Source organism: Muntiacus reevesi, chromosome 9 (assembly GCF_963930625.1).
Source record: "Muntiacus reevesi chromosome 9, mMunRee1.1, whole genome shotgun sequence".
Taxonomy (NCBI): domain Eukaryota; kingdom Metazoa; phylum Chordata; class Mammalia; order Artiodactyla; family Cervidae; genus Muntiacus; species Muntiacus reevesi.
In genome coordinates, this window is record NC_089257.1 from 59999840 (window position 1) to 60022345 (window position 22506).

Consider the following 22506-nt stretch of genomic DNA (forward strand, 5'->3'; position numbering starts at 1 on the left):
TAACTAGAGATAAGCCCCTGCTCACCGCAACTAGAGAAAGCCCTTATCCAGCAACAAAGACCCAGCACAGACAAAAATAAAATAAATAAAAAATTTAAAAGAATAAGTTTTATATATCAGTTCAGTTCAGTCACTCAGTCATGTCCGACTCTTTGTGACCCCATGGACTGCAGCACGCCAGGCTTCCCTGTCTATCACCAACTCTCAGAGCTTACTCAAACTCGTCCAGAGTCAGTGATGCCATCCAATCCTCTCATCCTCTCTCATCCCCTTCTCCTCCTGCCTCCAATTTTTCCCAGCATCACGGTCTTTTCCAAGTCAGTTCTTAGCATCAGGTGGCCAAAGTATTGGAGTTTCAACTTCAGCATCAGTCCTTCCTATGAATACGCAGGACTGATTTCCTTTAGGATTGACTGGTTTGATCTCCTTGCAGTCCAAGAGATGCTTAAGAGTCTTCTCCAACACCACAGTTCAAAACCATCAATTCTTCAACAATCAGCTTGCTTGATAGTCCAACTCTCACATCCATACATGACCACTGTAAAAACCATAGCTTTGACTAGATGGACCTTTGTTGGCAAAGTAATGTCTCTGTTCCTTAATATGCTATCTAGGTTGGTCATAGCTTTTCTTGCAAGGAGCAAGCGTCTTTTAATTTCATGGCTGCATCACCATCCGCAGTGATTTTGGTGCCCAAGAAAATAGTCTATCACTGTTGCCATTGTTTCCCCATCTATTTGCCATGAAGGGGTGGGACCAGATGCCATGATTAACATTTTTGAATGTTGAGTTTTAAGCCATCTTTTTCGCTCTCCTCTTTCACCTTCAACTAGAGGCTCTTTAGTTCTTCTTCACTTTCTGCCATAAGGGTGGTGTCATCTGCATATCTGAGGTTATTGATATCTCTCCCTGAATCTTGATTACAGCTTGTGCTTCATCCAGCCCAGCGTTTCTCAAGATGTACTCTGCACGTAAGTTAAATAAGCAGGGTGACAATATACAGCCTTAAGGTACTCCTTTTCCTATTTGGAACCAGTCTGTTGTTCCATGTTCAGTTCTAACTATTGCTTCTTGACCTGCATATAGATTTCTCAGGAGGCAGGTCAGGTGTTATATATGTATGTGTACACACACAAACACACACACACACACACACACACACACACACACACACACACACTCTCTGCCCCTTTCTTCTCCTTCTGGATCCCTATAATGTGAATGTTCATAAACTTAATGTCATCCTTTTCTCTTATTAGACTGTCCTCAAGTTTTTAAATTCTATTTCCTTTTCTATGTTTAGCTTCACTGATTTTCACTTGTCTGTCTTCGAGTTCACTGATCCATTCCTCTGTATCATCTAATCTAGTGTTGATTCCTTCTAGTGTATTTTTAATTTCAGTTATTGTTCAGTTCTATTTGGGTCGTCTTTATATTTTCTAACTTTTTGTTAAAACTTCTAACTTCCATCCTGTTGATTGGTCTCCCCACCCACCCCCCACCCCAGTTCTTTGAGCATTTTATGATTAGTATCTGTCAGGTAGATGGCTTACCTTTACTTCACCGAGTTCCTCTGCAGTTTTCTTTTGTTCCTTTGTTTGCAACACATTTACCTGTCACCACATTTTGCCTAATTCACTGTCTTTATTTGTAGGTGGGTTGTATTCCCCAGTCTTGGAGAAGTGACATCTGTAGGAAATGTCCAATGGGGTCCAGCAGTGCCGTCCCCTCTGGTCACCAGAACTATGTGCTTTACAGGTGCCTTCTATGTGGGCTGCGTGGGTTCTGCCCTTGGGACTGGCTGCCTACTGTAGGCACGCTGGCAGGTGTAGCAGGTCCCTGGTCTGGTTGGGGGGCTGGTCTCTGCTGGGCAGGGCCAGATCCTGGTGGCTCTGGCTGCGCAGCTGAAGGAATCCCACTTTTGTTGCTGGTTTGCTGCTGGGTGGGCCTGATTCTTTTTTTTTTTTTTCTGATTCTTAATTAACAAGACTGCTACAGGGCCATGATAGTTCTGCATCTGGTGGATGGGGCCAGAGACACATGGTCCTGAGGCTGGTACCCACCCACTAGTGGGTGAGATCAAGGGTCCAGAACTGGGTCCTGGGGTCTTTGGCTGCTGGGTGGGGGGCCCAGAGCTAGTGTCTACCCACTGGGGCCCAAGGGGACACAGGGTTAGCACTGATCCCATGGCGGGTGGAGCCAGATCCCAGTCTCTGGCAGCAGGGCCCTTGGGTTCTGGGGTTGGAGCTGGCCGCAGTTGGGCAGGGCTAGGGCCCAGCGAGTCCTGGGACTGGTGCCCCACTGGTGAGTTCACTAGGGCCTGACAAAGCTGGACAGAGCCACGATGGTCCCAGGGCTGATGTCAGCCCACTCCTTGGTGGGGGGTGGGAGAGAGGAGGCTGTGGCCAGGGGTTTCTGGTGATGGTGTCCACTCCCTGGTGGTTGAGTCTGGGTCCCAGGGCTAGTGTTGGTTTGCTGGTGCTTGGGGCCAGGTCCTGGGCCACATGGTGGTCTAGGTTGAGTCCCAGGGCAGCTGGAGGCTCAAGGGATTCTAAGGCAGCTGGGCTGCTGGGAGGTGGCGTCATGTCCCCACCCAGCTAGCTGCCTGGCCGGTGGCATCTGGGAATGGTGCCTATCGGGGAAAAATTAAACAAGATAACACATTTAAAGGGCTGGGTACTAGGTATTGACAAAGTCATTACTCAATCTCCTTGAAAACAGAAAATACCTTGAACTAAGTAATAATGAAAACACAATCTATCGAAATTTGTGAGATACAGTCATAGCAGGCCTTAGATGGAATTTATATTTGTAAAAAAAAAAAAAATCAATGACATGAGTTTTTACCTTAAGAAGTTAGGGCGCAAAATAGAGATAAACCCAAAACCAACAAAAGGGAATAAAAAGAGGCAGAAATTAATGATATGGAAGACAATCAAAGAATAGAGAAAAACCGACAAAGTCAGAATTTGGTTCTTTTTCTTGAAAATGGTGTATCAAAACTGACACAAAGGAAGAATGAAAAACCTCTATTTATTAAGCATCTGAATTAGACTGAGAAATACTGCAGGCAAAATATGTGAAAGGTTATCCTAGGTATAATGACAATAATCATCGAACCTAGAAAGAGGCATTCAGCACAATTTACATGAATAATAGGCTCTGTTAACATTTAATTGAGTGTTTCTAACTTGTTTAATTGTATTAGGTAGGCAGTACTTTTATCAACCAAGGTCATACAATTTGCAAATGGCAGAGACAGGACTCAAACTATTTAACTCAGAAGCTCAGATCGTCTATTAAAATTCCTCTGAGATGAATTACACTCTAGCTGAAGCTAACATCCTCCTAGGTTCATCACTTCTTGGTGATGTGAAAGTTGCTCAGTCGTGTCCAACTCTTTGTGACCCCATGGACTATAGAGTCCATGGAATTCTCCAGGCCAGAATACTGGACTGGGTAGCCTTTCCCTTCTCCAGGGGATCATCCCAACCCAGGGATCAAACCCAGGTCTCCCTCATTGCAGGCGATTCTTTACCAGCTGAGCCACCAGAGAAGACCAAGAATCTGGGGTGGGTAGCCTATCCCTTCTCCAGCGGATCTTCCTGATCCAGGAATTGAACCAGGGTCTCCTGCATTGCTAGCAGATTCTTTACCAACTGAGCTATCAGGGAATATAATTTTGAAGAATTTTTCTTTTATTTGTATTCAGAGCACACTGTTATGTAATAATGCCACAGAGTCATTCAACCCCCTAATTGGTATTCACATTACTAACTGATGTAGGGTCAGAATCCAGGGTACTGAGGGGTTTTGCTTCCAGTGGAAGGTATGACTGAGTGAGAAAGAAAGGAGCAACTTTATCCTTGACGTGGGGACCATTTTTGATTCCTTTCTACTTCTCCTGACTTCTGCAAGGTACTCACCAAATGTTAGCTAATGAATAAATGAGAAATGAGTGGTTGGCTAAAAAGTCAACATTTGACATCCTGCAGATTAAATATTTGTACCTAATGCCATGTTTGGCACCTAGCAGGGGTTCATTAATTATTGAAGAGGATGACATTTCCACCATTTTATTAATTCATTCAGCAAAGCATTTATCAAACCTCAGCCAGGTCTTGGGCATTCAATAAGGACATATGGTTTAATATAAGGATGATTCACACGTGGTTTCCACTTTATGTAAGAATCTAGGTGGAGTCTAGAATAAATTGGATACATGTAACAATGACAGATGATAGAAAGCCGTAAATGCTGATATGACTGCCACTCAAGTGTTTTGAGTTTGAAGCGAGGAAGACAAAGGAAGCTCTTTCCCCCTCAATCTGGTTTCTCCAGATATCCCTTAGTCATGTTCTACTTGGCAACCTCATAGCCTCAAACTTCTCATTGAATTTATCTCAAATCTTAGTTCTAATTTGTCTCCCTATCTCCATCTTCTCAGACATTATCTCTGTTGAAATAATCTGCCTGCACTGTAAACTCTGCGTGTCCAAAACAGAATTCATAATTTGCTGCCAATCTATCCTTGCCTTTTGAAGATGAGAGAGGAAAAGAAAACACACACACACATACCACAATAAACAGCAGTGAGGAATAGGGAAATTACAGCATTCCGAGACAAGGAGATAAGGACAATGACTCAGTATGTCTTCAGGTTTTGCAATGTGCTCTATACTGTCTCCATCTATTTCCCAATTCCTACCATAAAAGGGGGAAGTGTGATCCTTTTCTTTTTTTAAAAAAAATATTCACTCATTCATTCATTTGGTTGTGCCTAGGCTTAGGTTGTGATATGCAGGATCTCTGATTGTGGCATGCAGGCTCTAGTTCCCTGAGCAGGGATTGAATCTGTGTCCCCTGTATTGGGATTGTGGAGCCTAAGCCACTGGACCACCAAGGAAGTCCGTTGATTTTCTGTCTTACAACCATAAAAAGTTTCAAAGGCAAGTCTCTCAGTTAATATTCATGTGGGAAGGAATTTAGATCCTCACTTCCATGAGCAATTTCTGAATGCATCTAAAGGAAAACAGCATGATGTGGTGACTGTGCACAAAAAACACTGTTTGTATTACTTAACATAATACTGCTTAATAAGATTAGAACTTAAGAGAGGAGGCAGGGTGGAGACTAGTTTACCACTAAGATCTTTGAGGAAACTTCCCTCATAAATTATATTCTTTCTTTTCTATTAGCTACACAGTACTAAGAATCTAGAGGAAACTTTAACACTCATAACTGAAGTTATGGAATTAAGAGAACTAAGACATCCAGTGAATGGATAACTTGAAATGCTTTTGAGCTCATTTATTCCCTCAATACCTTTATTGGGATCCTGAAAAAGAGGAAAACAAATCACATGAGCATGGCAAAATGGCTAGCTGGTCAAACAACTGGTCACCCTGTCCTCCCAGGAACACAGCTGGACACATTTCCCAGATTCCTTTACAGTTAGATGGGCCACATGATTAAGTCTCATCCAAAGCAACATGGGCACTCTACCCTCTTGCCCTGCTGGCTCCTTCAACAGAGAAGACTTTGTAAACTAGGAGAATAGCAGAGCCCAGAGGTGGAAGGAGCCTGGGTCTCAGGTAACTGGGGAAATCTGTTCACCAACCAGAAACACTCATGCTGTACTTTACATGAGAAGAGAAATAACCTCAGGAAAGTTACCAGCTGGGTTCGTGCCCTTACATCAAGGACTTTTACCTGATCAAGAATAAAAGCTCAATAAATATTAGCTTTCATCATTTCGGGAAACAAAGTTTACTTCTTAATTTTCTTTTTTTTCCTCAGGCAGAGAGGAAAACAGGGACCATGGGGATTAGTGAAAAGCATTTAGATGCACTGACCAGTTACAAAATACTAAATGGTATACTGCTATGCTTAAGTGAAGCAACACTGTAACAATAACTTAAACAGAAAGGAAAAAAACATTTTCTTCTGAATTCAAAGCATTAAATTTTATGACTGGTGTCTTGCTAAAAGAATCTAATAACAGATATGAAATATAAAAAGAAGGTGGCACTTCCTTCTCTCTTTCTCCCCTTGATAGCAAGCATTTGGAGATATTCTAAAAAGTTTTGACAATCCACAACACTTCTGAGGTTTCACATTGATATAAGATTTGTACAAAGAATATTTTATGCTTTTATAATATTTAACTGATACACTTTAATAACAGTCATAATCAACTTTTATTGTTTACATAAATAGATTAGACAATACCTTTGCCAACCATGTTTTCCCAACATACTTATATTACAACACATGACATTTCTTAGTGAAAGTTATCTGTTAAATCTTATCGCAGAGGGAGTGGAAAGAAGTAAACAAACAGGAGGGTATTGAAATAATATTTCTAAACTAATCTTCAGTGATGGGCCTAAAACATTTGGCAATTATTTCCTTTTATAGAAATCACAGGATTGTAAGGTTGAAACTTGTCAAAAGTGCAGTGCATCAATTTAATTAAAAAAAAAAAAAAAAACAGTAGAGTTAAATATATTACCTGGGCATCAAATTTCCCTTTCTACATATATTCAGAATCACATCATTTTACACCTATTAAATAACAATTGAAAACAATAACCATCAAAATCTTTAATCCCAGATCTGGATTAAATCATGGCAGTACTAATGTTTTCTAAAATTCCAATGTATCTGTTCAGACGATGTCACAGAGAGTAAGTTTTCTATGTGTGGAAAGATAATAATCTTGTAACATCAGTATTAATCAGGTTACTGAGCTGATAACACATTATGATTTTCTTTCAAACCTGTTTCTACTTGAACAAAGCACAAGTTCTCATACCAACACAGTAAGTCCCCTACATACGAACCTTCACGCTTCTAACCTTCAAAGATGAGGACATGGGCTCGCAAGTCCAATCACCAACTTCACATATCTAGCGGACACTGTCACATGCGTGCGTCCTGCACAAGGGGCTGTGCGCCTGTGTCCTTCACTGTACAGTGCTGTGCAGTACTTTAATCTCAAGCCCAGGATGTCTGAAGCAAGCGTAAAAGCAGTGGTGACGCAGCTGGTGTCCCCTACTGCTGATGATCTGAAGTTCTTCCATCTCCCACCTCCTTGAGTTAGCAACTCTCCTCGCCTGTTCACTCGATGACCGCCCACGTGCCATCTGCTATACTATATTACTGTACTTTTCAAGGTACTGTACTCTAAGAGTAAAGATGTTTATTTTTTGTGTTTGTTTTTTACATATTATTGGTGTGAAAAGTCTTATAAATCTATTACAGAACAGTACTATATAGCCAATTGTGTTGGTTGGGTAGATGAGCTAACTTTGTTGGACTTCTAAACAAATCTGACTTACGAACGTGGCTCTCGGAATGGAACTTGTTTTTATGTAGGGAACTTACTGTACCAAATACTGAATCATTTCTGATACGAGAAACCATCTTCATATTAGTACTTCTTTGTTATGCCATTTAATCTTGATATCATTAAGCACAATGAATTTTACTTTAATGACTATGCACAAATTAAGGCAAAAGGACACAGCCCAGTCCCCTCAATAATTTATCCTCTATCTTTTAAAAAACTGCTGTTGAGGCTATACAAATTACAGATCTGCTGGCTAGAAAGACACAACTTGTTCCTTAGACCAACATCCAGTGTTTGGAGCACGAGGTTAAAATCGTGGTACACATGGCATGTTCCCTTGATCTACCATTATGAGCATTCCTTAGCTATACCCACAATACTGATTTTTCAAATGATACTGTTCACTTGCTATGCCTCCTCACGGTAACGAACGTAGATTATTTTTCCTTGATTAAAAATTTTTAATAATTGGGAAATAATCTACTCAGTCTTTGTACACTCTCCATTGAATAATTTTTCATTTTTATAACCATTTCCTCCATGGCTATTGTGCTTTTCTTCTGCCATTTTCTTCACATAATTAAGAGGTCCATTCCCCTCAAAGGAGGAGGGATTTCTGAAAGAGCCTCCAATTCTATCCCACAAGGTGAAATACTGCCCATAATTATAGTCAAAGAGCATATGGTGGTCTGTGTGATGAGCTGAGCCATTAATAAAAGGCTTTAAGAGCTGGGGAACACGAAAATCACCATCGTGAATGGAAATTGTCCAGATATTGACCAAGATGTACAAGCCTAAATAAACTACCTTGTGTAACGGGAAGATAAAAGGGTATATGTGGTAAGGCAGACTCTGAAGGAAGCCGTCCAGAGGGTGAAAAGCATGACTCGCAAATGGAGTTGGAATCTTCCAGATATGATGAGGCTTGTGTAAGCGCTATAGAAGAAGAGACCATGTTAATGCCACAGACGTTACCCAGTGCAACATTCTACTTAGCTTTTCATGCTCATGGTGTCGGAAATGATCTATCTGAAAAAATCCTGTTGAATTTAGCAAATTACTTTAGAAAACCCCCAAGACAGTAAGATTTCTAGCACAGCCCGTGCAGATTCATAAAGGATACAAACAAAATGCTGGTACCTATCATGACTAAGGTTACTTAGGTATTCAGTAAGTTAGAGGAAATTCTTGAAAACGAGACAGGATCTATAGCTATCCACTGCTGAAATGTGTATTTTCTCTCTTCCTCTACAAATGAGTCAAGCTTATTACCTTATACACAAGTCTATGATGAAGGCCTCTGTGAATCCAGTAGATCAGCATGTCAGTGAAGAAGAGAAAGGACAAGACACTAGCAACGAGTTGAAACCAGCCTACAGAGACAAAAGGACATGGCAGAATCAAGATTCAGCTCCTAGGATCAGTTTACTTTTTCTCCCCTCCTTAATATATTTTTTAACTTTTTACTTTGCATTGGGTTGTAGTCAATTAACAATGTTGTGATAGTTTCAGGTGAGCAGTGAAGGGACTCAGCCATATATACACATGTATCCATTCTCCTCCAAACTCCCCTCCCATCCAGGCTGCCAGGTAACACTGGGCAGAGTTCCCTATGCTATACAGTAGGTCCTTGTTGGTTATTCACTTTAAATATAGCAGGGTGTACATGTTGATCCCAAACTCCCTAACTATCTGTCCTTCCCCCCAGCAACCATAAGTTCGTTCAGAGGTTACTTTTGACAAGTCCGTCTAAGGAGACAAAACAGGATACTAGCCCCAAACACTGCCAACTATCTGCTTTGTTAATTCAATGCATCACAGCCTCCATCTCCCTTGACTCTGGGATCTGTTCATTTTCCTCTCATAAAAACCAGAAGTGTCCTACCTAAAATATTTCTTAATTAAACTATGAGGATACTTATGAAACAGAAAGAGTATACTCCTATGGTATCTTTATTAATTAAATGCTGGAGAATAATGTTATTTATTTTTCTTTTCATATTAATCTTCATAACACACATATCTTTACATATTTTACCTCCTCCGCTTAGAATTTTATTTTCCACAAACTACCTTAAGCCATGATATTATGAGCATTTACTCTGTAACCCAAGTCCTTCTGACTTTTCCAACCTCATCTACTCATGTACTAACCAGCCTGGGTCACTTAGCATCCTCCCAACATCTTCAGAGTCTTGCCTCTGTATCTTTACTCAAACCGCTCTCCCTTTACTTTTATTCATAATTCAGCCCACCTTCCAAGGTCGAGCCAATTCAGCACCTGGTGTGTGACTTCTGTTTCCTCCTTTGAAAACTAAACTTTTACTAGGAGAGCAGGGGTGCTGATGCCAACAACCGTGGATTTCAGTCCCAGATCCACCCCTTACTTGTCAAGTGAGCTCAGCAAGTTACTGAAATTCTTCTGTACACTTAATTTACTCACCTCTAAAGGAGCATATAGTAGTACCTACCTCATAGGATTAATATAGAATAAGATGAAAACATGAAAAGCTTAAAACTAAAGCTGGTGCATATGAACAACAAATTTTAACTATGTATTACTCTTACTTTCTAATACTAGATTCTAGAAATGTACCTTGATGAAGTAATTCCAGAATTTCACAAAACTTTAGTTTAGTCACTGTAGCACTGTTTATAATAGAAAAACAAGAAACAATCTAAAGATCTAAAAGTATGGATCATTTAAATAAAGTTTATTTAAATGGATATTTATGCAATGTAATTCTAAAACTAATTGGCATGAAAATATGGGCATAAACATTGGCAAGAAAAAAAAAAAATCAGAGTCCAAACCAGTATGCATAGCAAGGGTTTCAATTTTGTAATATAAATAATGATGGATTTTTTAAAAAAATAAGTGATGATAGATTTTTTTTTTTTAATTTGTCTTCTGATTTTCCTATAAGTATCGATTACTTGAGATTTATTTTTTTCTGGGGGGGGGATGTTTGAATTAAATATAGGTAATATGAAACAAATTCAAGGCTCTTGCTCTGATGATGTCAATCTTCTCCTGGGCACAATCGCATCTACAAGAAAGACTTTAAAGTTGAGATGAAATTAAAGAAATGCACATATGTGGCAGGACATGAATGAATTAAAGTAGAATACTGAAAACAAACTGGGATTCCCAGGTGGCACTAGTGGGAACCTGCCTGCCAATGCAGGAAACATAAGGGATGTGGGTTTGATCCCTGGGTTGGGAAGATCCCCTGGAGGAGGGCATAGCAATCCACTCCAGTATTCTTGCCTGGAGAGTCCCATGGACAGAGAAGCCTGGTGGGCTACAGTCAATATGGCCACAAAGAGACAGACACAACTGAAGCAACCAAGCATGCACACATAAAAACAAAATTGAAATTTTTAAAAGTATTTTGAAGAAAAGAAGAGGCAGATTTGACTCCTTCAAGAAAACCCATCTCTACCTGAAGTTTACACTCCATGCGGAAACTCTTACACCATATATGGATACTCACCATATGGAAACTCTCCTATGCCGTCATAGAGTTTGCTGTAACCTCTCACCTCTAGCAGGAACAGTGCAACCGTGGGGATGCTCATCCATGGCATTGACTGGACAGAATGCGTAATCTCTCGAGAGACTTGATTCTGAAAATGAAGTTTCCAATACTTACAAAGCGCAAAATCTGTATTAAACAAAACTAGCACACAATCGTTCCAGATTGGATTTTGAACGTCTCTTTTATATGAAGGCACTTACCTCCAAACTGCTTCTACTAAAATGTTACTGTTTGGGCAGGGGTGTATAAGAAAAACATTCCTTTTGCAGGAAGCAAATGCAACAAATATTTTAACTTCTAAAGCTTTTTCTCCCCTTCCTACAAAATCTCTATTCCAAATTTCTATTTACAGAATATTCATTTATTTCATAATTAACTTCCATTCCCAACCCTCTCTACCTTTTTTCCCCACTCTTTGCAGTGACTGACAAATACAAGTAACTGAAACAGAAAAGTCACTAAACAGGTCTATATCTGCTGAGTTTGGATTATCTAGTCAAAAATTATATACATAGTAAAAGCATATTTCAGTTTGTGAAAGCTTAATATTAAAACAATTACACAAATGTCTACATTTATTTATTCATCACTATTAGCAAAGAAATTCTTGTCTATGTGTCTAGCAAGACCAGGCTTACAGATAAAAAAAAAAAAGTACAGTTTATTTATCTGTTTAAGGAAAGGAGAGAGAGGACTAGTTCTTCCAAAAATATCCCATTTGGAGCTGGTTTTAGAAACTCTAAAGGTTGTAACCAGTTTAATCTGAAAATCTCACAAATATTGATTCATCACATTGCTATTTTTACTGTAACAGTAATTAAACAACAGATAAGAAAACCACTTACCTTTAAAAATTGTGGGTGTTTCATTAATAAATGATCATAGACAAAATAATAACTCAGCGTTGCAAAGAAGAAATACAGTATATAAGCACCGAGATTTGTTACAATCAGGAGAGTGATGGCTTGTCGGAAGATGTTGTCCTCTGGCCACGTGGCTGGATATACATACGGTGTAAAAAAATAATAATCTGCAATACTGAGTACAAGATCCATCTTAGCCCCTAAAGGATAAACAGGTAACAACAATTACTTTCCCATGTTGACATTTCTCAAAGTAAAAATTTTTCAGAAAAACTATATATGAAGTTACTGTTTTCATAGGCATATGAAGTACAAGCCTGCTGCTACTACAATCCTATAAATGCCATCATTAGAGCCAGAAGGGGTCTTCAATGTCATCTCTGCACTAGGGTCCGTCTCTTCATCTTATACACGGGGACACCAAAGCTCAGTGAGAGAAGCTGGGACCCACAAAACTTCTCCTCCAAGGCCAGGCTGACGGGTGGTGTAAATCCAGATCTAATTGCATCTCAGTGTTTGCCTCCACTATATCCTATTGCCAGAGGACACGGTAATAGTTAGCATGCAAATAGCAAAGGTATTTAGGTAAATGGCTTTCTCCTTCCCCTACAAGTCTCAACTGCATGAAGGATTCATATTTCAGAGACTTTTGCTTCAGTGCTGAGACTTCAGGTCAATTTCCTAAAAGGGATCTATGATGTGACCACAACAGGAAAGTCAGAGACTATCCTATTTTTGTGACTGACCCGAACTCTCATTGATGGAACAAAAAAATGTATTCTTGACACTGAAAACTAGAATACATTTCTCCCCCCGCCCCCGCCACCCACCCGCCAGCAGTCAGGGGTTGGCAAACTGTGGTCCCACAGGGCCTGAACCCAGTGCCTGTTTCTGTAAAGAAACTTTGTTGAAACACAGCTATGTCCACATGTGTCTATTACATAGTCTATAACTGCTTCTCTATACTACAAAGTCAAGATTCAGTCACTGTAGCAGGCACAGCATGGCTCACAAAGCCTAAAATGCTTATTATCTAGCCCTTTGAAAGGAAAGTAGGCCAGCTCCTGTTTCCAGATGCTTAAACTGTGAAAAACTTAAGTTGATCCTGCATATAATATTCAGCAAATTCAGTCAGCTTTTGTGGGCTGATCACTGACTCCATCATTGACAATCTATTTTCTCCTTCTTCACTGCACTGTTGGTAGTGAGAAATGTGCACAGTATTCTAAACAGCCCTCATCTATAACTAAAACTTTTGAACAACAGCAATAAGAAAAAAGAGTCCGAAAATTGCCTTTGAGTTTTCAGTCTCTTAAAATCAAATTCTAGAAGTTGTTTATTTATTAGGGCATTTAGCCCCTTGTTTGTGATATGAGTTGCAAGCATTTTTTGGAAGAAAATTTACAATCAACTAATACAGATACCAGATATTGACATATATCCTTCATCATATATTGTTAATGCACTCAAACAACAATTAAGTATCAAGAACTACACCGAGCATTCAAAGATTAAAAAGATTCGGTCTAAATCCATCTTCAAAGTTAGCTATAGGATGGAATAGTCTCATCAATATGACAAGTACTACAATTAAGGTTGTTGTTTAGTTGCTAAGTTGTATCCGACCCCTTTGGGACCCCATGAACTGTAGCCTGCCAGGTTCTTTTGTCCATGGGATTTCCCAGGCAAGAATACTAGAGTGGGCTGTCATTTCCTTCTCCAGGGTATCTTTCCGACCCAGGGATTGAACCTGTATCTCCTGCACTGGGAAGTGGATTCTTTACCACCAGGCCACCCAGAAGTTCTACAATGAAGGTACATATATGCAAACTGTACAAAATTAGAAAAGACAACACAACTATCTGCTATTACAATAGAAGGCTGTACAGTGAAGTACTTTGATTTGGGCTTTGAAGGACATTACCAGAAAAAAAAAGGGGGGGGGGATAATTATCTCAATTAGAAATAACAACTGCAAAGCCATGGAAAGGCCATGGTACATTCATGGCTCATGGGATGTGGCAAGGTGGATGCTTAACAGTGTGACGAGGGTGAAGCAGAGGGGAAAAAAGGTTGGAAGATGAACCTGGTAAAAGGAAACTGGTGTCAGACTGCTTTTGCTATTGGATCTGGTGCCCTGATAAGGAATTTGAACTTTCCCTCACACATGACGGGGCAGACACGAAAGACTTTCGATGAGGAAAGAGGTATAAACAGACACATATTTTATAAAAACTGTTGTGTTAGGAATGTATTATACTGATAAGACACAGGGAGACTGGTTGCTCCTAACTAGTGTGGTAGACTAACCTAGAGAGGATGACTGCCTGAACTCAGACAACAGTTGTAAGAATAGATACATTCATCAGAGACTAAGAAGTCGAGTGGGAGTTTGGGACTAGCAGATGCAAACTATTCTACACAGAAAGACTAAACAACAAGATCCTACTATATAGCACAGGGAACATATTCAATATCCTGTTATACACCATAAAGGAGAAAAGTATGAAAAACTATCATCAGAAACTAATAAAACTTTGTAAATCAACTATACATCAACTAAAAAAAGAAATCTAGGATGTTATCAAAATAGGGAATATTGTGGAGCTAGTATATTTGGGTGCAGTGGGAACTTTTGAGGTATGAGGAATGATGGGTTCAGTTTGGGTCTTAAGTCTAATTGCTGTGACGCACCTGGACTCCAGGATAAAAGCAGCAGCCTACCTGCAAACATGAATCTGAAGATCAAAAGGAGCCTAGCTGTAGCCGAAGTTGAAGCCATAAAGGACAGAGTAGCAGGTCACGTACATTAACTAAGATCAGAAACAAACATTTAAGAAGAATCTAACAACTGAAAAGAATATTGCTATAGCACTAAAGGCTGCTTCCCTAGTGGCTCAGACGGTAAAGAAACTGCCTGCAAAACAGGAGACCTGGGCTCATTCCCTGGGTTGGGAACATCACCTGGAGAAGGAAATGGCAACTCGTGTCAGTATTCTTGCCTGGAGAATCCCATGGACAGAGGAGCCTGGGAGGCTAAGTCCATAGAGCTGCACAGAGTCGGACATGACTAAAGCAAATTAGCATACACACACACACTTTAATGGCTGGTAAGAGTGGAAACTCCAATACTTTGGCTACCTCATTCGAAGAGTTGACTCACTGGAAAAGACCCTGATGCTGGGAGGGATTGGGGACAGGAGGAGAAGGGGACGACAGAGGATGAGATGGCTGGATGGCATTACCGACTCAATGGACATGAGTTTGAGTAAATTCCGAGAGTTGGTGATGGACCGGGAGGCCTGGCGTGCTGTGATTCATGGGGTCACAATGAGTGGGACATGACTGAGCGACTGAACTGAACCGAAGAGTTGGTGAACGAGTCTTGCATATTACCTATAATACCAAACAGCCATAATTCCACATACAGTAAGTCTCCTACATATGAATAAATTCTGTTCATAAGTCCAAAGAAGTCAGCCAAAGTATCCAATAACACAATCGGCTATATAGTACTATTCTGTAATAGGTTTCTAATGCTTTTCACACAAAGAATACACAAAAAACAAAAAATAAAACATTTTTAATCTTACCATACAATACCTTGAAAAGTACAGTAGTACAGTACAATAGCTGGTATACAGACAGGGGCTGGCATCGGGTGAACAGGCAAGAAGACTTATTGACTAGAGGAGGGACAGTAGGAGAGAGTAGGAGGGAGATGGTAGAGCTGAAGGGCTGTCAGCAACAGGAGACGGAGGGCAAGTTGCAACTTCACTGATGCTGACGGAATGCACGTTCACACCTTTCCAAGTTCAAAACTTGAAGGTTCCTATGTAAAGGACTTAGTATAGTATCTGGAACAGTACTGTGTACCAAAAATTACTCAAACATTAACGATGAGCATTCTCTTTTTTTTAATATTTTACTTTTAATATTCGATGTAAGTAAAGACTTTAATAAGCTCTCAGTCCCTACCTATTAAAAAAAACTCTTAAACTGAAGACCATGTGTGTTGTATTGATTTGCATATTCCCTGTATATAACTGCTGTGATAGTAAGCCAGTACCTAGAAGAAAGGAGGAAATGTACCTCAGACCATCTGGAGGCAGCTGAGATACTGTGAGATGAAACCTGTTTTAAAGTTTTTTTTTCCCCCCCAGAATTTGTGGGATGTAGTAATCAGGTATTCACAAATATATTGCTGGAATTTCTGACATCTAAAACAAAGTTTGAAATCACTAACAATTATGATCTCAAAACTACAATTCAATTTTGAAGTTTATATTCAAACCCACATCTATGAAATAGAGAAAGCATATCTAGGTTAGGTTACAGAACTGTTCTAAGATTTAGAGATGAAGTATAGGGTGTGGCATTATCTAACATGTGGAACCTCCTCAAGGAACAGGAGCTATTTATTATTACTACTGTTACAGGAACTACAGCTGAGTCAAAATTACTCTAACCTAAGGCAAAAAAAGTGTTATCTGATTTTAAAAAATTGCTCATTTCTAGTATCAACATTTACTATATATGAGGTAGTGTAAATATTAACTCATTTAACCCTTTCAAGATACACCCTAAAACTTAGGTACTAGTGTTATTCTTATAAGAAATCTGGACACAAGGTACCCAGAGCAATCAAGTAAACAAATGCTGGGGCTAGGATTCAATCACCCTCAGGCTGGTTGCAAAATCCACAGACTTTAACCAAGTTCTACTGCCTCTTCATCACTATCTCTTCAGCTCCTTAAAATTTTAAATTCTCAATGACCTTAGAAGCTCACATACTTTTGCATATAATTTTAAATGGGCTCTATAGTCATCTTAATTACACTACAATAACTGGGGCTTGCACAAATAATCACCAGTTCTTCAGCCTAATTCCTTTGCCTCTTGAAGAAAAAAAAAAAATTTCCCAAGAACAGAAAGAAATTCGTCGCAAAACGCTTTACTAGCGTTCAGTGGACTTGCCTTGTAATAGATTTTCGCAATAGCCAACATCAAACATTTCATTTTCTTCAGGTCCATTCTCATGTTCTGTTTATCTCACGTCCAAGCCTCCTCGTGCCCTGAAATACGCGCTCTGGCCAGGCAGAGGCCCCTAACCTGGAGGTCTCCGGCCGCAACTCGCCTCCCGCCAGCCCCTGGCCAGCGCGCGTGCCCTGCGCCCTGCGCTCACCCCCATCACAGCCCCCACCCAGCTACCTGCTCGTCCCTGCCAATGGTCAGCGCAGGAGTCCTTGAGCCAAATTTCGCAGACAGAGCCCCAGCTCCTGCCCAGGGCCTTACGTCCAAGAAGCAGTCAACAAACGCCAGCGGGATGGGGGAGAAGGGGAGGGACAGACACGCTCTCACCTCCTGGGTCTTGCCTGTCTCTCTACCCGACCACCCCGCTTTCTTCCTCTCCTCATGCATCCCGTTCAGGTGTATTCGGCCTCCTTTCCCAGCCCCCATGTCATCCTTACCTAGAAAGAATCGGCAGCCCGCTGCCCGGCTGCCGACTTGGTTCCTCGGGGCCCCTGGAGTTCCAACTAGTGGATCTCCGCGGTCAGCCAAGCAGCCGAAGTCGGGAAGGGCGTAGCCTGACCTCACGCTCGGGGCTGCCGGCGCCGCCAGCCAATCAGAGGCTAGCGACATAAGCTGATATGACGGCAGATCGCGCGACTTGGCTGACGGGGGCTCTCAGCGGTCACGTGGGTTCCGCGCGCTCGGGCACGCCCCTTTCGCCCCGGTCCCGCTGAAGGGAGGCGGGGACCCTATTTAGGTACCAAAGTGGCAGAGCGTGGGGTTTTAAGTTGGATTTTTGTTTGTTTGTTTTTTGCTTTCTCACCGGCGCTGGCGTGTGTAACGCAGTCTTGTAGGAAGCAGGTTTCAGTTCAGTTCAGTCCTGCGCTCAGTTGTGTCGGACCCCATGAACTGCAGCAGGCCAGGCTGCCCTGTCCATCACCAACTCCTCGGAGCTTGCTCAAACTCATGTCCATCCAGTGGGTGATGCTATCCAACCATCTCATCCTTTGTCGTCTCCTTCTCCTCCCGCCTTCAGTCTTTCCCAGCATCAGGGTCTTTTCCAATGAGTCAGTTCTTTCCGTCAGGTGGCCAAAGTATTGAAATTTCAGCTTCAGCATCAGTCCTTCCAATGAACATTCAGGACTGATTTCCTTTAGGATGGACTGGTTGAGCCCAACTCTCACATCCATGCATGACTACTGGAGAAACCATATCTTTGACAAGCGGACCTTTGTTGGCAAAGTAATGTCTCTGCTTTTTAATATGCTGTCTAGTTTAGTCATAGCTTTTATTCCAAGGAGCAAGCCTCTTTTAATTTCATGGCTGCAGTCACCATCTGCAGTCATTTTGGAGCCCCCCAAAATAGTCTGTCATTGTTTCCATTGTTTCCCCATCTATTTGCCAGGAAGTGATGGAACCAGATGCCATGATCTTAGTTTTCTGAATGTTGTTTTAAGCCAACTTTTTCACTCTCCTCTTTCGCTTTCATCAAGAGGCTCTTTAGTTCTTCTTTGCTTTCTGCTCTAAGGGTGGTATCATCTGCATATCTGAGGTTATTGATATTTCTCCTAGCAATCTTGATTCCAGTTTGTGCTTCAATCAGCCTGGCCTTTAGCATGATGTACTCTGCATATAAGTTAAATAAGCAGGGTGATGTCTAAGCCTTGATGTACTCCTTTCCCAATTTGGAACCGGTCTGTTGTTCCATGTTCAGCTCTAACTGTTGCTTCTTGACTTGCATACAGATTTCTCAGGAAGCACGTAAGGTGATCTGGTATCCCCATCTCTTTAAGAATTTTTGACAGTTTGTTGTGATCCACACAGTCAAAGGTTTTGGCATAGTCAATAAAGCTGAAGTGGATGTTTTTCTGGAACTGTCTTGATTTTTTGATGATCCACCAGATGTTGGCAATTTGATCTCTGGTTCCTCTGCCTTTTCTAAATCTAGCTTGAACATCTGGAAGTTCACAGTTCACGTACTGTTGAAGCCTGACTTGGAGAGTTTTGAGCGTTACTTTGCTAGCATGTGAGATGAGTGAATTGTGTGGTAGTTTGAACATTCATTGGCATTGCCTTTCTTTGAGATTGGAATGAAAACTGACCTTTTCCAGTCCTGTGGCACGTTTGTAGTTGGGAAAAGTCCTTACTGTGCCTTGCTGCTGCTGCTGTTGCTAAGTCGCTTCAGTTGTGTCCGACTTTGTGCGACCCCCAGAGACGGCAGCCCACCAGTCTGCCCTGTCCCTGGGATTCTCCAGGCAAGAACACTGGAGTGGTTTGCCATTTCCTTCTCCAATGCATGAAAGTGAAAGTGAAGTCGCTCAGTCATGTCTGACTCTTAGCAACCCCATGGACTGCAGCCCAGCAGGCTCCTCAATCCATGGAATTTTCCAGGCAAGAGCACTGGAGTAGGATGCCATTGCCTTCTCTGACTGTGCCTTGAGGGAAGTAGATATTTCCTTTGATGTGTGTGTTGGAAGCATTTCCAACTCAAGAAGGCATTAAGTTGTTTGTCGCTTTGCTAGAACCTGTTTCTCAATCTGAGAAAGTAGAACCTGCCTCAATCTGAGGCCTACTCTTTTCTATAACATTAAGTGGTTTGAATTTGGCCAAACCAGTTTAGATAGTGTTGAAATGCCAGAAATCTTTTTGCAGTACAGATAAAGCAGATTTATACAAGCTAATTAGTAAATCTGTAGGTGGGCCTTTGGCAGCATCACTACAAACAAAGCTAGTGGAGGTGATGGAATTCCAGTTGAGCTCTTTCAAATCCTAAAAGATGATGCCGTTAAAATACTGCACTCAGTATGCCAGCAAATTTGGAAAACCCAACAGTGGTCACAGGATTGGAAAAGGTCATTTTCACTCCAGTCCCAAAGAAAGGCAATGCCAAAGCATGTTTAAACTGCCATACAATTGCACTCATCTGACATTCTAGCAAAGTATTGCTCAAAATTCTTCAAGCCAGGCTTTAAAACATGAACTGTGAACTTCCAGAAGTTCAAGCTGGTTGTAGAAAAGGCAGAGGAACCAGAGATCAAATTGCCAACATCTGGTGGATCATTGAAAAAACAAGACAGTTCCAGAAAAACATCCACTTCAGCTTTATTGACTATGCCAAAGCCTTTGACTGTGTGGATCACAACAAATTGTGGAAAATTCTTAAAGAGATGGGGATACCAGACCACCTTGCAAGTCTGCAAGTCAAGAAGCAACAGTTTGAACTGGACATGGAACAACAGACCGGTTCCAAATTGGGAAAGGAGTACATGAAGGCTATATATTGTCATTCTGCTTATTTAACTTATATGCAGAGTACATCATGTGAAATGCCAGACTGGATGAAGCACAAGCTGGAATCAAGATTGCCGGGAGAAATATCAATAGCCTCAGATATGCAGATGATACCACCCTTATTGCAGAAAGCAAAGAAAAACTAAAGAGCCTTTTGATGAAAGTGAAAGAGGAGAGTGAAAAAATTGGCTTAAAACTCAACATTCAAAAAACTAAGATCATGGAAATTTATGTTATCATGTGTAAAACAGCCAGTGGGAATTTACTGTATGGCTCAGGAAACTCAAACAGGGGCTGTGTATCAACCTAGATGGGTGGGATGGGGAGGGGTATGGGAGGGACACTCAAAAGGGAGGGGATGTATGTATACCTATGGCTGATTCATGTTGAGGTTTGACAGAAAACAACAAAATTCTGTAAATTCTTTAATGAAAAGATAAATTAATTAAAAAAAAAAAAAAAAAAAACACCAAGATCATGGCATCTGGTCCCATCACTTCATGGCATAATAGATGGGGAAACAATGTAAACAGTGACAGACTTTATTTTCTTGGGCTCCAAGATCACTGCAGATGGTGACTGCAGCCATGAAATTAAAAGACACTTGCTTGAAAGAAAAGCTATGGTCCACCTAGACAGCATATTGAAAAGCAGAGGCATTATTTTACCAACAAAGGTCCATCTAGTCAAAGCTATGTTTTTTCCAGTAATAATGTATGGATGTGAGAGTTGGACCATAAAGAATGCTTAGCACAGAAGAATTGATGCTTTTGAACTGTAATGTTGGAGAAGACTCTTGAGAGTCACTTGGACAGCAAGGAGATCCAACCAGTGAATTCTAAAGGAAATGAGTCCTGAATGTTCATTGGAAGGACTGATGCTGATCAGTCCATTGGAAGGACTGATACTGAAGCTGAAACTCCAACACTTTGGCCACCTGATGTGAAGAACTGACTCATGGGAAAGACCCTGATGCTGGGAAAGATTGAAGGCAGGAGAAGAAGGGGACGACAGAGGATGAGATGGTCAGATGGCATCACCGACTTGATGGACATGAGTTTGAGCAAGATCCAGGAGTTGGTGATGGACAGGGAGGCCTGGTGTGCTGTAGTCCATGGGGTCACAAAGAGTCAGACATGACTGAATGACTGAACTGTTCTATCGAATTTGTCCATTTGCAGAAAATCTGACTAGTACTTTGATTTTGCTCCCTCCAGAGTAACACATAGAAGAAAATATGTGAAGTGGGAGATGATTACCTAAAGGAAGGGATATTTCCATTTCTTTATAGGATGATCAGAAGTGTTGCAGTGTAAGGGGATAAAAAGGCTGTGCTTCCCTAGTGGCTCAATAGTATCAAATCCACCTGCCATTGCAGGAGATGCGGGTTTGATCCCTGGGTCACGAAGTACCCTGGAGAAGAAAATGGCAACCCACTCCAGCAGTCTTGGCTTGGGAAATCCCATGGACAGAGGAGCCTGGCAGGCTACAGTCCATGGGGTTGCAGAGGTACAGGACATGACTTAGCAGCTAAACAACAATAATCTTGAAAACCTTTTATATGAATATTGTTTTAAATATCCCTGGAAAATAATGAAGACTCACAGCTAGTAGCCTTCTCTTTGATTTACCCTTGTGTATCTGCTTCCATCACTTGAGTGGAATGCTTATCAAGGATTAGTTATATTTGTTTTCCATTGTTGACCTAAGCTAAAATGGACTGGAATGGGTGAATTTAATTGAGATGACCATTATATCTACTACTCTGGGCAAGAATCCCTTAGAAGAAATGGAGTAGCCATCATAGTCAACAAAAGAGCCCAAAATGCAGTATTTGGATACAATTTCAAAAATGACAGAATGATCTCTGTTCATTTCCAAGGCAAACCATTCAAAATCACAGTAATCCAAGTCTATCCCCTGAACAGTTATGCTGAAGAAGCTGAAGTTGAACGGTCCTATAAAGACCTACAAGTCTTCTAGAGCTAACACCCAAAAAAGATGTACTTTTCATTATAGGGGACTGGAATGCAAAAGTAGGAGGCCAAGAAACACCTGGAGTAACAGGCAAATTTGGCCTTGGAGTAAGGAATGAAGCAGGGCAAAGGTTAATAGAGTTTTGCCAAGAGAACACACTGGTCATAGCAAACACCCTCTTCCAACAACACAAGAGAAGACTCTACAGATGGACACCACCAGATGGTCGACACCAATTACAGACTGATTATATTCTTTGCAGCCAAAGGTGGAGAAGCTGTACAGTCAGCAAAAACAAGACTGGGAGCGACTGTGTGGCTCAAATCATGAACACCTTATTGCCTAATTCAGACTTAAATTGAAGAAAGTAGGGAAAACCACTAAACCATTCAGGTATGACCTAAACGAAATCCCCTATGATTACACAGTGGAAGTGAGAAATAGATTTAAGGGACTAGATCTGATA

The 22506-nt window shown here is 41.0% G+C and overlaps 1 protein-coding gene across 1 annotated transcript; it reads right to left on the reverse strand.

The window, feature by feature from the left end:
• Positions 1-6176: 6176 nt before the first annotated feature.
• Positions 6177-17360, reverse strand: SC5D (sterol-C5-desaturase). Its single transcript, XM_065944239.1, has 5 exons — positions 17231-17360; positions 11742-11959; positions 10852-10984; positions 8627-8727; positions 6177-8290 (listed from the first exon to the last, which is right to left on the reverse strand). The coding sequence occupies exons 2-5, from the start codon at positions 11949-11951 to the stop codon at positions 7835-7837; spliced, it is 900 nt and encodes a 299-aa protein (XP_065800311.1). The 5' UTR covers positions 11952-11959; positions 17231-17360; the 3' UTR covers positions 6177-7834.
• Between the last annotated feature and the right edge of the window lie 5146 nt (positions 17361-22506).